This window comes from Alosa alosa, chromosome 15 (assembly GCF_017589495.1).
Source record: "Alosa alosa isolate M-15738 ecotype Scorff River chromosome 15, AALO_Geno_1.1, whole genome shotgun sequence".
In the NCBI taxonomy this organism is placed as follows: Eukaryota; Metazoa; Chordata; class Actinopteri; order Clupeiformes; family Clupeidae; genus Alosa; species Alosa alosa.
In genome coordinates, this window is record NC_063203.1 from 11,678,120 (window position 1) to 11,693,162 (window position 15,043).

A 15,043-nucleotide genomic window follows, 5' to 3' on the forward strand; every position below is an offset into this window, starting at 1 on the left:
GTGGCAGCAAGGGAGAGCTGAGAAAGATGGAGAGATGCTGAAAGACCTTAATGAGAGGGAGGGAGAGAAGGAAGGAACAGAGGCAGAGGAAAGGAGGAGAGTATGGTAATGAGTGAAAGGGAGATAGAGATGAGGCCAAAAAAGAGAAAAGGAAGAGAAGAGAGAGAGAGAGAGAGAGAGAGAGAGAGAGAGAGACAGTGGAGATGGCTTTTGGCTCTGTATGGTGGGGGTGGTTGAGGGTGGTTGGGGGGGTGATGGAGCGATGGATGGGTGGGCCACCTGCTCAAGCTGCTCTCATCCACTCACGCCTCATTTGCTCCGATGAGCCCCATTGGCAGGCGGCGGAGGGGATTTCCTGCTGGCGGGGGCCAGGCACAGAACGCACGATGTACGGGTGTGTGGTCGCCTACTCTTGCATTCAGAAACCGGAAGTTGACCTCAAGCTGAAGCAGACCCAATATGCAGCCAAGCGTAAAATGTACGAACCACGGTGAACATACGGAACAGTTCTGATTAATCACAGTGTCAGCCATGACCATAAGCGGAAACGTGTGGTGCAGTGTATCTACAGCACATATGTATTATAAATAATTCAGTCAAAACTGTTACAAAAAATTGGAAATTAAGAAAGTAAATAAATAAACATTATGCAAGTGCCTTTTATTTTAGTTGAACAAACCATTAAATCAAGTTGGAAGACTGTTGTTAAACTGTATGTTGACCATTAAAAAGCTGGAGCTAAAGAAAATGGCGTCTGCTGATAACAGGAGGGCTCTACTCACCGCTCTGGATGTTCAGGGCATGGTGCTTGTCCAGGGACCATCCGCCCAGCTTGGATGCGGTGGTCTCGTAGCCCTGGAGCACGGCCGTCCTCTTCTCCCAGAGGATGAGATCTGGACAGGACTCGTATTCATAGCCAACAGACACTGAGGGAGAGGGGGAAAGGAGGGAACAGAGAGAGAAGCTCAGTGGACACAGGAGAGAGAGGGAGAGGTGGAGAGAGAGAGAAAGAGAGAGAGAGAGAGAGAGAGACTATCTGCCAGTCAGTAGTGGCGCGCCACCTTGGTTGCGTGTGAGGGGGACATTAACTGCAGACACACTCTTAACACTCCTCTGTAATCATGTCAGTTGAGGTGACTAGTCGAGCATCTAGTGGGGGACGCATGCCAACGTGCGCATGCGCGCGCGTGTGTGTGTGTGTGTGTGTGTGTGTGTGTGTGTGTGTGTGTGTGTGTGTGTGTGTGTGTGTGTGTGTGTGTGTGTGTGTGTGTGTGTGTGCACGCCCTGCTTCTAGCTGCTTGTCAACCTAGAGTGCATTTTCCTGTACACTTCAACACATTTTTCACTGTGGCTCATGTCAAATCAAACGGAATGGTTGTTTATCGTAATGCCTCTCTGGAGGAATAAACTGCCAAAATGGCAGATGTGCTACGCTAGTGTCAAAATTATTGGTTAGCAAAAAATAATCTAAGGAGAAAAGGTAAAAGTAAACAGAAAATAGGGGAAAAGCCGTTATGGAAAAGAAAAAACAGAGACAAGCAATCCAAGGCTGTCAGACTTACCAAAGGCCTCTGACAAGCCATACACCTTCTGGCTGTAAACGTCTGTCTTGTCCCACAGGAAGTCATACAGCAGGTTGGGCGCGGAGGGAAACCACTTCCTGAAGAGCCGCCCCTCCACGGCCACCATCAGGTGCACCTTCATCAGGTTGAAGGGGATGACGGCGTGGGTGAGGGTCACCCGCAAGAGCGACTTGTAGCCCGCTGTCCGGCTGCTCAGATAGCTGAGACGCATGTCCGTGCCGGGGATCCGCACCTCCGACTGCAAGGCCTGGGAAAAGGAGCGGAGAACGTTAATTAATCGTTTTCAGCAAAGCAGTCACGTGGACATTTGAGACTTTCCTGATTTTTTTACACACTGTTGGGAATAGATTTGTCTGCTCTCTTTAAAGAGAAATGTGTAGTTCTCCAAGAGGAATATATGGCTAATTAACACTTACTGAATTAATTAACACTAAACTGCATGTGAAAGTAATTAGCGGAAGTTTGCCACATATGAAAAGGTTACGTATGTTAAGGCATGTTAATTTTTGTTAATTAGGAGTTTTCAATCAGCACTCCTTGAGTCTAACTACAGTAATGCAATACATACTGTATTTACATACAGGATTTTAAACAAAGTTGAAAGCACAAGTCTTGTACAACTGAGCAATTGACCCATTTCATCAGTTCATCAGAAGATGCCAAAGAAAATCAGAGTTGATGTAGGCGTTTCTAGCTCGTCTGCATTTTCTTTGGAAATGCAGATTTCAATTCTGCCTGCTTGTAGCAGTTGACCCGACAGCTTCACCTGCTTGTCCACGTAACCTTTCGAGTGCTTTGAAATTACTTTTTTTCCCCAACATCGGGCTGTCTCCACCGGCTCATCAATACCGTCCAATCCATATCTGACCGCTGCGCGGCGTCTGGACCTCGTATGCATCGACTGTCTGCAGCAAGCCATCCCAGCCCTCCAGCTGTTTGGGCAGGCTGTAGTGAGGCACCCATCGCTGCAGTTGCACTCATTTCTTTTTTACGGTCATGCAGGCAACCAGCAGGAGCACTGTGGTTCAAAGGCCCGCCGCTGCCTCTCGAAGCAGCCTGCTGTGCCGGTCACTTCGACTCACCTACACAACGAGGTCAGGGCTGGCCAATTAATGCTGCAGACGGCACAGCTACGCTGGAGGCCATCAGGCAGCCGAGGAGGTCTGTGATTATTAACACGCCTGTGCTACTAAATGTCAGGGGCTGGTGTGTGTGTGTGTTGGGGGAGGGAGTTGTGAGATTGATCAGCATAACCCTTCAGCAGAGGTGGCAAATTGGCCAGTGTGGGAAAGTTGGGGGATGGGGGAGGTGGCCAGAGAATGTGTGTGTGTGTGAGTTTGTGTGTGTGCATATGTGTGTGTGTGTGTGTGTGTGTGTGTTCACAGAAGAGTCTCCTGAAGTTATTAATAGTCCAGACTGCAGGCCAGATACAGTGGGAAGTCATTAATCTTGTAAACCATAGTGGAAGACAAAGTAATTTTCAAGGATGATTGGGGGGGTGAGGGTAGCAGGGTGCTAAAACATTCGATACATACACACACATACACACATGCACACACATGTGAAAATATATTGTTCATGCACAATGACACACAATGGGTTTGAAAGGACAGGTGCTGAATGAATGTGGGGATGCACACACATGGAATAAACATGGGATGCAAACAACAGTTATCGCCCACATACATACAATTACAACAACAATTACCACTGGGAAACAGGAACAACAGCCTTTTCACCTGCCCCATGCAAACCTCATCTGTAGAGGGTGAAGAAGACAAAAAAAACGACAGAGGACAGCCAGGTCTCCTTCTTCCCTGGCAAAATGTAATTATCGCCACCACGTGCAGGCACAATACGTGCGAGGCAAATTGGAAACGGTAGCCTCCGACCAATTACGCGCCGGAGATAAAATCCCGCCGCTGCCACTCGGCTGAGTTACTGTTCCACCCGGGCCGTGATGTATGCTCTCCCGCAATCTCGCTGGCTTCTTCACGCACTCACCCCACCCAGCCCTGGGCCCTCCATCACCGCCTGCCAGGCGGACGCCGTGAATCAGTGCCGACTCAACCGCCACTTGGTGATGCGCCGTTGTGGATGCCGGTGACGATGGGGGAATGGATCAGTAGGGACTGCGATGTGTACTTGACGACAGCAGAAGGTGGAGGTTGGTGGGGTTGGTGGTGGTGGTGGTTGGGGATGAGGGTTTGAGGGGAGAGAGAGAGTTTTGCGTGGGCAGGAGTAGAAGGGTGGCTGTGAATCACTACAGGGGCCGGGTGGCGGTGATGTGTTTGTGGATGGAACTGCGACAGAGCGGGTGGGTGGGGGCGGGGAGGAAGGAGGGGGGGTGGTGCCAGAGGTGGAGGCGCTGGCGGTGAATCATGGGATGTGTGTGCAGGGGATGAGGAGAGGATAGAGGGAGAGGGAGAGATGGATGGATGGAGCTGAGTGGAGTGGAGTTTGAGGGGAACTCTAGCGTGGGATGAGAGTGGGTGTGTGGGAGGGAGTGAGATTGGGAGTTGGTGGATTTGAAGAGAGTGGACAGAAGAGAGTTTCGGGTGCAGGAGAGCTGGAGGCGTTGGGTGATGGCCATACCTCTGCGGCAGCTGAGGATAGTGGACAGGAGAAAGCCTGGGGCAGAGATCTGGCTACGAGTAGATGAGAATGAGGGTGGTAATTATGTGACTGAGGGTTTAGGTTTGGAGGCAACTGATATGAGAGGGTAGTTGTGGTCGGCTATGGTGAGTCAGTTTGGGGAGTGGGGAGCATGTTGTGTTGGATGATGGATGACTATGGACTGCTGGGTATAATTGGGACACTGCGGAGGTCTTACCTGAATTTCAGGTACGATTTTGCCCCTCTCCACACAGGTGCCCGCAAAAGCGGTGAGCGGGGCGGGCGCCACGACGGGGCTGGGCCTGGCGAAGCTGCTCAAGTCGCAGCTGGGAATGTCGTTGACCTCGTGGCGCATGACAACGGTGTCCATGACGAAGAAGCGTCCCCACGGCAACCACAGCGTGTGCTCCTGGGTGATGAAGGGAGCGCGCTCGAAGCGCAGCGCGATGGCCACACCTCCGTTGGAGACCAGGTCAAAGCTGAAAAAAGGAGACGACCAGAACACTCAGGGACAGATATCTCACACTGCGACCCCCACCAGTTAATTAGCAATTTCAACACTTATTACACGCTGCTTACACATACTCTCTGTGCATCACGAAGCAGCAATGAAGGAGATCACCAAAGGGCAGCTTATGCAAAAGGTTCAGTTTAAATCATCGAAATCACACAAGAGTCTATTAATGTGCTACTTAATAATTACTAATAAAAAATAATCGCATTTCACCATAAAGCCATGCCATTTTTCACTCCCACTAAAAGAAACACCAAAAGGATTACATGATTGTTGTAATTAATTATAACACTAAATGAGAGCCTATGGTTGAAGCTATGCTGTTCCGCTAGTTAGTCTTTTATCAATGTGGCACACAATATGCGCAAAATACAATGGAATTATACAGCCGTCTTGATATATTGAGCTTTGAGTAGGAGAAATTATAATGGAATCGGCTGAATGGGTTTCTGCACAAATCCATTATTCTCTGAGGGGGAAAAGTAAGAATGCAGACATATTCATGTGCTTGATAGGAGACATATTCATGTGCGCGATAGGAGCCCTTGCCATCAGGTTAAAGCCGCCACCGATTGTACCCCAATTGAAAATGGGGCCGCTTCGCGAGCTGGTAAGGAGATGAAATGTGTCGGTCGGGGACAAGCGGATGCCTGCGGCTTAATCAATCCCCTGGTAATATCTGGACTCCATCCTATTTTGTGCCTCGCAGTGAAATCAGGGGCCGACTGTGCCACGTTCGCCCTGCAGCTCTCCTGGTGGAGTAACCCTACCAGTCCTGGCCAGAAAGGTGTCTGATGCACAAACCTGTTACATCCTCTGACCGCGAACGGGGACAGGAGATGTGACAAACCACCTGCGAGCCAGACACACCTGCGACTAAAGAGTTCAGCTCTTCGTTTTCTTTTTTTCATTCTTTCGAAACGGGCAATTAGCACCTGGTCATGGTGGCGCCCCGGGGAGAAGGGCCCGTGCCAGGAGACGAGGTCCCCGGGCCTCCGTGCTAAAAGCACCGCAGCAGCACTCTCACACGGCCTGGACATTAATTCAAGCCCATTCCCTCATGTTTTGCACAACAGGGGGAAAAAAAGCTGGTTTGTTGCCATGCCCGTAAAAACACACACACACACACACACACACACACACACACACACACACACACACACACACCACTGTCCTGTAAACAAAGGTCTGTTCTGTCCTGTCCTTGTTGTGATGTCCTTGCTATTGTTGTGGATTCCCTGTGTGTGTGTACAGTATCTATGTGTAGGCGTATATACAGTATGTGTGCATGTGTGCCTGCGCATCCAAGCATGTGGTATGGAACCCACATGGTGTTTCTGAGGTCAGTGCACTATCCCAACACACTCCACACACACACACACACGGGGCGGGTTGCTGATCGATGTGCAATTCAACAGTCCTATTATCAATCACGGCGGAAACCCTGTGGGCATGGAGTCCTCCTCCAGTACAGCAGTGCGCACGCAGCTGCTCTGGGTCTGAAGGAATGTCATTACCACCGTTTACTCAGCCACAGTGCGTTACGTTACCCCTGAGTCAATACACCGTCCCCACAGATTAATAATTGAAAGCAGTAATTAAAAACATTTAGACGACAGCTCGGTACGCGGCCTCCGGTGCAAGGGGTTCTTCTTTTATGATAAAAGTAGAGAGAGTCAGGGGAGAGGATAAGCTGTATGTCTGTTTTGTTGTTGTTTTTGTTCGTGTTTTTGTTTTGTATTTTTTAAGCGGAAAAGCCCACGAGTCACCCTGTGCCCTGTCTGACACCTACAAACACAACAGATCAGGAATCAGCCCCCCCAAAAACTGAAAGAAAAGAAAAAAAAGCTGTTCTTGCAGATACTGTAGACAAGGAGGCAATTTGGTGAGCCAGGCATGATGGACAATGAAGAGCACATCATTAAAAAAAAAAAGCACAATCGGCTGACAGCTTGGGTGTGGGGGAAGTGGCTGAACAGGTGCTTTTCTGATTTCACACTGCACTGAGTCTGTTCACGGTGATTGCAGGGAAGTCGCAGAAAGAGTGAGAGAGAGTGAGTGTGCGTGTTTGCGTGTTTGTGTGTATGTGTGTGTGTTTAGGTGAGGGACTGGGAGATGGGAGCAGTGTTTGCAGGTATGCTGGGGAGGTGTACAGGAAGAGAGATCGGGAAAGAAAGAGAGAGGGAGAGGCAGAGTGATAGACATAAAGGAAGACAAAAGGAGAGAGGAGAGGCAGAACTAACTGCACAACTCTGGGGAAGCCCAGAGGAAAAGAGAAGGAGAAGAGAAAGGAGAGAAAGAGAAAAGGTGCAGAGGTGCAGAGAGGATAAAGAGAGGTAGAAAAAGAAAGAAAGAACGAAGACAGGGAGGGGCATGAAAATCACAGATGGTTAATGATTGTGAAGAAATGAAGAAATGAAGAAAAGGGAGGGCCCAGTTGAACAGAGAGAGAGAGAGAGAGAGAGAGAGAGAGAGAGAGGAGTGGGCCCATTTGAACATAGAGAAAGAGAATGATAGGAGTGGAACCAGTTCATCATCAAAGAGAGAGAGAGGTGGGGGGGGAGTGGGCCCAGTTGAACAGAGAAAAAAGAGAGTGAGGGATAAATGAGAAGGAGCTAGAAAGCAGGAGGGGTGTGGATGAGTGCAGCCAGATGTGAAGGGCTGCGGAAGAGTGGGGGAAGAAAGGCACTACACGGAATGACCGTGATAAAGAGCCACTTCACAACCAGGAGAGGTAGAGACAGAACCACAGACAGAATACAACATGAGGAGAGAGAGAAAGAAAGAAAGAAAGAAAGAAAGAAAACAAAAAAAAAAGAGAGAGAGAGAGAGAGAGAGAGAGAGAGAGAGAGAGAGAGAGATGAGGTTGAGTCTGTGTTTCATCATTTATCATTTGTGAGTATTTACAAACCACATCCCAAATGGTGTGTGATAATGATCGTCTCTCACCTACCTACCGTAGAGGAGGTGAGAGGAGTAGAAATAGACCTGGGGTGTGAATGCATGAACACTTTTATTTTATTGGATCGTGTTGAAGTGTGAGTGCTTGAGAGAGTGAGTGTGTGTGTGTGTGTGTGTGTGTGTGTTTGTATATGAGTGTGGTGTGTGTGTGTGTGTGTGTGTGTGTGTGTGTGTGTGTGTTGTATATGAGTGTGGTGTGTGTGTGTGTGTGTGTTGAATCACCTTGTCGAGTGTGTGTATATGTGCTAGCGATTGAATAGTTGTGCAGTGAGTCTTTAACTTCAAAGCAGTCATCCATTTTGGCAAGAAATCAACATCAATTCTGGCATAAACATTAAGACTTACAAAACAGAAGACTAAAGACTAGAAAACTACATGCTCAAAACTGCATTTTCTCCAAAATAACGATAATAAAAAAAAAAAACAAATAACAAGAGACAATTTTCACAACTCCATCACCATTTCTATATTTATACTATAATCTTAAGATTTTAAATCCCCTGTTACGACAGGTTAGGGTTGCATGGTAGGGATAGCACTTACTTACAAGTGGGGCTTCAGTGATGTCACTACCTGTGGCTAATTGGTAAATGGAACACCTGTCCTCACTTTCCGGAAGCGGTTTTTGGCAGCAATTAGTTTGCAAGGCTCAGCATGAGCTTCTTGTCCCCTTGTGTTGCTGCCATTTGTGGACTATGGAATTGAATATGGCTTTGGAATAACCACCATCAAATTAAAATAAAACTTAAACGTTGTACAAGAACCATCGCTTGGGCTAGCCATAGGGCTACAGGAATCGGAGTACCGGGCAGGTATGTGACTGCTCTTTGATTCTCCTGCCAAGCTGACACACACATAGCTCACATTCAGACACGGTTAGGACCTACTTCCAAGTTTGTGCACCACACATACAGTAGGGCTAGCGTATAGGGTAGCTGTGTTTTCTGTGTTTTGTTTGTGTTGCGAGTGCGAAAGGCTTTTAGATTAATTCAACAACACCCCTAGACAATGAAGAGCTTGGGCCGAGGGCCGCCTCGTGACATCCCCACAGCCTTTTATAGAAAAGAACAAGTGGAGAGCTCAGGACACACGATCGGTTTCTGTCTTACAACCAGGGTTGTGCAAAATTCACATTGCAATTCTGCTTCCTGTTTGCTACCTCAATTGAAATGCAAGTGAAATTCAAGAATTTAATTGGAATTTAAGAGCCAGTTTCAATTTAATTCTGGAATTTTGCACAACCCTGCTTACAACACAACATTGTGTGTGTGTGTGTGTGTGTGTGTGTGTGTGTGTGTGTGTACACAAATGCATATGTATGTCTGTGTGAGACTGAGAATGAGTCACTCACCTGCCATCCTGTCTAGTGATGGTGTAGCCGTAGGTAGGGTTGCTAATGAAGCTGATGTTCACTCCAACCAGCGGGGTGCCGTCAGAAGTCACAACTTGTCCCCGGATTACACAGGCGTGACTGTACACAAAGGCACACACACAACACACACACATACACACACACACACACACACACACACACACAAAACACACACACACACACACACACACATACACATGCACGTCAGTGACTTTGCTTTGGCACTCTATAGTTTTCTCCCCACTTCTTATCACAGCGGTCCTTCATTATCTAAATAATGAAATGAAAACAAAAGCAGCAGCTTTAAAGGAGGCCTCGGTGGGGTTCCCAGCCTTAAAACACACAGATAATGAGAGGCAAACAAGATGGTGGAGCATTCGCCACAATGTCTAATTAAAAACCGTGGGCCCTTTATTTACGTTTTGTAAAGCCCTGCTTTTCGATACCCGCGTGTACCGCTGCCGCATCGAACGCTTGACTTACACTTTTAGATATGGTAGGCCTATCTGGTACAAGTGTGCCGTGCCGTGGCCAATAAATCAGTGTTAAAAGAGTCAATCTCAATCAAATGCTGCTGCTGCTGCTGGGAGAGGTTTTGCTCCAGTGACTTTCCACCACAGTCTCTCGCCACTATTATTATAAAAGCTCTATTTATTACAGCGAGTTGTGTGATGAGTGTTGGAGGGAAAAAAAGTATTTCCCTAAGCAATCGCTCCATCTTTTCTCTTCAATTAGACTGTAGGCATATTTCCTCCCCTCCCCCCTCTCTCTCTCTCTCTCTCTCTCTCTCTCTCTTTCTCTCTCTCTCCTCACTTTAAATGCATTGGATCTTAAACATTGCCTCGCACTGGAAACAATTAACACTGGCATGTAAGTGGCTGCCCTCGCGTCGTCCTTACTTGAGGCAAGAGCATTCACCCAATGAGAACCCGGGTCCCAGGGAACCCGGCTTTATGCTAATTCTGGCAGCCGCTTCCCCTTCGGAAGACCTTGGCCGTGCCGCGGCGCGATGGTCATAAACAACCCAGGAGGAGATCCGGTGGCCGCCACACCACACCGGCCACCGCAACACCCAGCCCCAAGCCCCGGTTTCACCAGCAGTGCATTGCAAATGAAATTACAGCACAAAGTTGAAAAGAGATTTTTTAAAAATACACCCCCCCCCCCACACACACACACACACCTCCCCCCAAATGCGACTGTGAGAGTTTAGCAAAAGAGTTTATTTTAGAATATCTCCTTTGATAGGGCCAGAGGTGGCCTTCCAGCAACCTTCAGATTTTTACGGCGTAAAAGTGGAGCTCTTTCTCTCTCTCCCCACTGTGCTTTGTGAAATACATACACACACACACACACACACACACACACACACACACACACACACACACACACACACACACACACACACGTGGCCGATCTGCCACCACGAAGGAACGATTTAAATATCTTCAAATCCAGGCGGATGCTTTTGAGTGCCAGAAAATTAGTGAAAGAAAGAAAGAACGAGAGGGGGGAGCGAGAGAGAAAAGCGTGAAGACATCACTGAACTTCTTGGCAGGCAAAACTCATCACGCTGCAGAGAGCGAGGCACATTAAAGTTGAAGGAAACATGACTGCATCGGTAAAATGTTTATCACTCGGTGGCCAGGCTTTTGTGGAACAAAAAGGAATGTGTTTGTTCGCTGCAGTGTTTTTGTTTTGAGATGCTATTTTGTGTGGGGCTGGGGGTGTTGTTTTCAACATAATGGTGTTGAATCCTATTAGTGCGGAGCGACATAACGATTCATCTCGACGTCGGTAGATTGAGACTTATTTCTGGAAGCCCTTCATTACGCGTTCGCGGAAGCTCACAGGTGTGGGAGGCAAATTAAAACATCATACTGCACAAAGGGGCCACGCGTGCACGAGAAGCCAACATCCGTCGAGTGGAGGCTAAACAACAGGACAGCTGCTTGACGCATTGTCACAGAGCGTGCAAAAGCCCCCGTGACAAGTTTCTGACACGATCCCGCGTCTCACGCCATTGTGCCTCTGGCCGTTTACGCGGGCGCACTGAGCAGCCGCCATGCTTGATGTGCACTTTATAAATCTTTAAAGCACTGGGGGTTGGGTAAGTGTGCTTCAGAGCCATCTCACCAGACCAAGCTGATAAAGACCCATTGACTGTAGCACTAATGTAATACCATCATCAAAGCCCAACCTAATGATACACATTCTCTCTCTCTCTCTCATTCCTCTCATTCAGACGCTCTCTTTTTCCTCCGCTGCAGTGCACATTTTCTCTATTTTTCAGGGGAATCTTTTTTTTTCTCTCCTGCATGTGGAAACAGCCCAAATGGAAATTGTGTCTTCTGCACCCGTCCTCAGAGTTTCATTCAGCAGTGATGAAGGGGGGAGAAGGCACTCACAGGAGCAAACAAACAACTTGACCTGAGCTGCTGAGCAAGTAATAACATTAATGGGCCTGTAATGACCTGCGCCAGGCAGCTGAATTAATGCATGTAATGACAGAAAATGATTTTTTGGGTGGAAGAGGTGGGTGGAACTGGTGTGTTGTTGAGTGGAGTGGAGTGGAGTGGAGGATAGAGACTTGAAACCACATAGAGCTCTTGTTAGCTGGTATTTTTTCCGGATTATTTTTAACCATATGCGGAGTCTTGGAAAAAAATCCAACTTCTACTGTAGCAGCTAAAATGTCAGAGGAAAACTGCCAGGGGCACTTCGCTTTGGAGGGCTTCAGTGCATTTATCTGGTGCGTTGACATGCAAATGGCGAATACCAGCAATGCACTCCATCTTATGCTAATCAAATTTCATGTGCTGGTCAACAACATGATCATTACTGGCCCAACATGCTGCTCCGCTTCACTGATCTGCTTGACTTGTTGCACATCAGATGTACTGAGATGCTTTACTTGTCCTTTCATGGCCCAACCACATCCACATGTATAAGCACTTAGCAAACAAACAGCAATACAGACAACATGTCTGCCTAGCATTACTCATCCCGACAATAGCAGAGCAGCCTACTTTCCAACATACTTTTCAATTCTTATAATAGAACTGTTATCAAGTGATTTTAATAAACATGTAAAATCTGCAATCAGAGGAAAAGCTAGTGTCTAAGTTTAGTCTGTGAATGGAATGTAGCTAGCTTGACTATAGGGATGGAAGTCTGGTTTGTGTACTACATTCTTTGCCATTTCCTCATGAACAGGCGGCGTGAAGTGTGGAGATCCGGTGAGTCATATTAAGGAAGTGGCTGGAGTGCTGAATTCCGTGACGATGAATGGATCAATAGGACTAATACGATGACCACAGAGGTATGAGAATGTTTAGAGAGAATGAATAGAGCACTGGTGCATGTAGAGATTTCTTTGGAATCTTTGGAATCTCTGGTGAGTGTGTGTATCTGTCCATATATGTGTATGTGTATGTTGTGTGTGTGTGTGTTTGTTTGGGGGTCTTACAGTGCACGGGGATGGGGAATGAATAACGCACATGAATAATTTATAAGGGCTTGATATTTTTAGGTGAGTCCAGATCTCCAATCTCGGAGCGTGTCGCCAGGCCTCTCCATCTTTATTTATTTATGCTGCATTTTCTTGAGAGAGAGCGCGAGTGAGAGGGTAGGAGAGATAGAGATAGAGAGAAAGAGCGAGTGAGTGAGTGGGAGGAAGAACGCGAGCAAAAGAGAGAGAGAGAGAGAGAGAGAGAGAGAGAGAGAGAGAGAGAGACACTGCCCAAAGCCCCTTCCTCATAATAAAGAGACAGAAGGAAACAGTGAAGAGTCTCCCACTCTCCCTGAATGTCACAAAAATGTCATAAATGGAAAATGTCACATCGCATTAGGAGTGCATCTGAGGAGTATCAATCAAGTGCTTTCCCACCCTCTTGACTTGCTTTTTCAGGGGCTACGGAACAGTGTGGGCAATTCATCAAGCATTCTGACATCAAGTGACTGAAAAATTCACAGACTTCCTGAGGTTCTCTAGTGAAGCCTATGACCTGCTCAAGAAAACGGCTGATACACACTCACATGCAGACACGTGGGACACACTTTTTTGTCTTTTTGAAGAAGTGCTGGGTCTTGAAGAACTTGTGGGTCTCAGATTTGAACAATGCCACAAGTTCAGATTCATTAGGGGACTGGGCAGAACTGAACGTGGAGGTGGCAAGAGCCCAGACGCCAGCCTGGCACTGCAGGGACTCCTATTTCACTACTCTCATTGGAACTGGCAATCCTCCATCTGGAGCCAAGGGGGATCGCAAATTAGGATTCATTTAGAATCATCTTGGAAGACTTTGGATCAGATGTGAAGTAAATGCAATCATATAAAAAACAGACTCAGCTCTCTGCACCTACTAATGTATTTATGTCTGTGTCAGAGTATCAGTGCCACAGATGTTTGGACCTGTGTGTGTGTGTGTGTGTGTGTGTGTGTGTCGTTGTGTTTTAATGTCTATGCTGTAATACATATGGCCTCTCCAAGACATTAACGTTTTCTACAGCTAAAGCTAATTCCTGAGTATTGGCTCAGCTGCACAGGCTCATAAGTTGATAGTGACGTGACACGTGACAAACCACAGTGCAAGGAAATGATGGTGCTGAAGCACACAGGCTCTTCTAAACATCCATTTCCTCCAGAGGAACAAAGCAGTGTGCCGAGCCGTGGCTAAAAATAAAGCTTTCTGAAACCCCAGGACCTCTGTGGCACATTATGCCTTCTGCCTTAAGGGGATGAAGTAGAAAAGAAATACCAGACGACACCATAAAAGGCCCCCACACAAAGAGAGAAGGAGAGAAAAAGAGAAAGAGAGAAAGAGAGAGAGAGAGAAATAAAAGAGCAAAAGGATGCTCTTTTTATTATTCTTTTCGCCGATGATTTTCATAAAAGACAAGAGCAGAGATGTCAAACTGAAACGCTATTTTCCTCTAGCACATCTTGTCACTACCCCCCCCCCCACACACACACACACACACACACACATTCTTTCCCCCCATTTGTTTGTTTCAGGGGAAATAATAAAGTACGAGATGAGAGACAAATCCATAAGCGGTGCAGATGCAAATAAGGTACACAAAACCTCACAAGCGATTAAAGATGAAAGGAACACAAGATGAATGGATGCGGGAGTTAAAAAGGAAGAAAGAAATATGTGTGTGAGAGAGAGAGAGGAGTGAGTGAGTGAGTGAGTATGGGTGTGTGTATGTTTATGAGGGGAGGTGATAGTGTGTGTATGTAAGTGTGTGTGTGTGTGTGTGTGGGGGGGGGGGGGTTTTGCGATGAAAACCCCGTTAGTCAGCAGTCACTTGGGACGCAGTGACAGCAAAAACTGCGGAAATATGAAAGCCGCCTGCTTCCAGCAGTGGTCAGGAGCATCACGTGGCTGCCTGTCACTGGGGGGAGAGAGAGAGAGAGAGAGAGAGAGAGAGAGAGAGAGAGAGAGAGAAAGAAACCGAGAGAGAAAGGCAGAGACAGAAAGAAGAGTCTCTGCGGCGGCTTCAGAGTGATGAAGGGTATGTGTGGGGTGTGTGTGTGTGTGTGTGTGTGTGTGTGTGTGTGTGTGGGGGTGGGGGCGATGATGTGGCAGCGGCGAGAGAAAAAAAAAATCAACACGGATCCGGGATGTCTGGGACGCCAGGAGGGAGATGCTACAACTCCCGCTCCCCCTGCTCTGGTTTACAAACGGGCGCGCTGAGCGTCCCAGCCACCACCGCGACAAGTCCCTCAGCTGTGCGCTCGACACCGGTGCGCATCCCCACAGAGTGGGAATGTAGAGCAGCTCGTCAGAAGTAACTAACCCCAATGTGATGCCCAAAGTAATATTAATGGCGTGATCAAGAGACGCGCTTGATGCCTCTGCACCAGGTACATCGACGCCGTCAACAGAAAGTCTATGTTAGTCGAAAAGGTCACTCTCAAATCCAAACAGATGATGAACCGTCTTTTTCTCCATAATCTGACATGCATATGCAGTTGTCATCAATGCACAT

General features: G+C 47.5%; 1 protein-coding gene across 1 annotated transcript in view; it reads right to left on the bottom strand.

Moving 5' to 3' along the window:
• Positions 1-15,043, bottom strand: part of tenm4 (teneurin transmembrane protein 4) — a 175,653-nt gene that overhangs the window by 48,745 nt on the left and 111,865 nt on the right. The window contains 4 exon segments of the mRNA XM_048264462.1: positions 783-926; positions 1,563-1,830; positions 4,417-4,678; positions 9,026-9,145. Of these exon segments, the coding sequence (XP_048120419.1) occupies positions 783-926; positions 1,563-1,830; positions 4,417-4,678; positions 9,026-9,145 (794 nt within the window).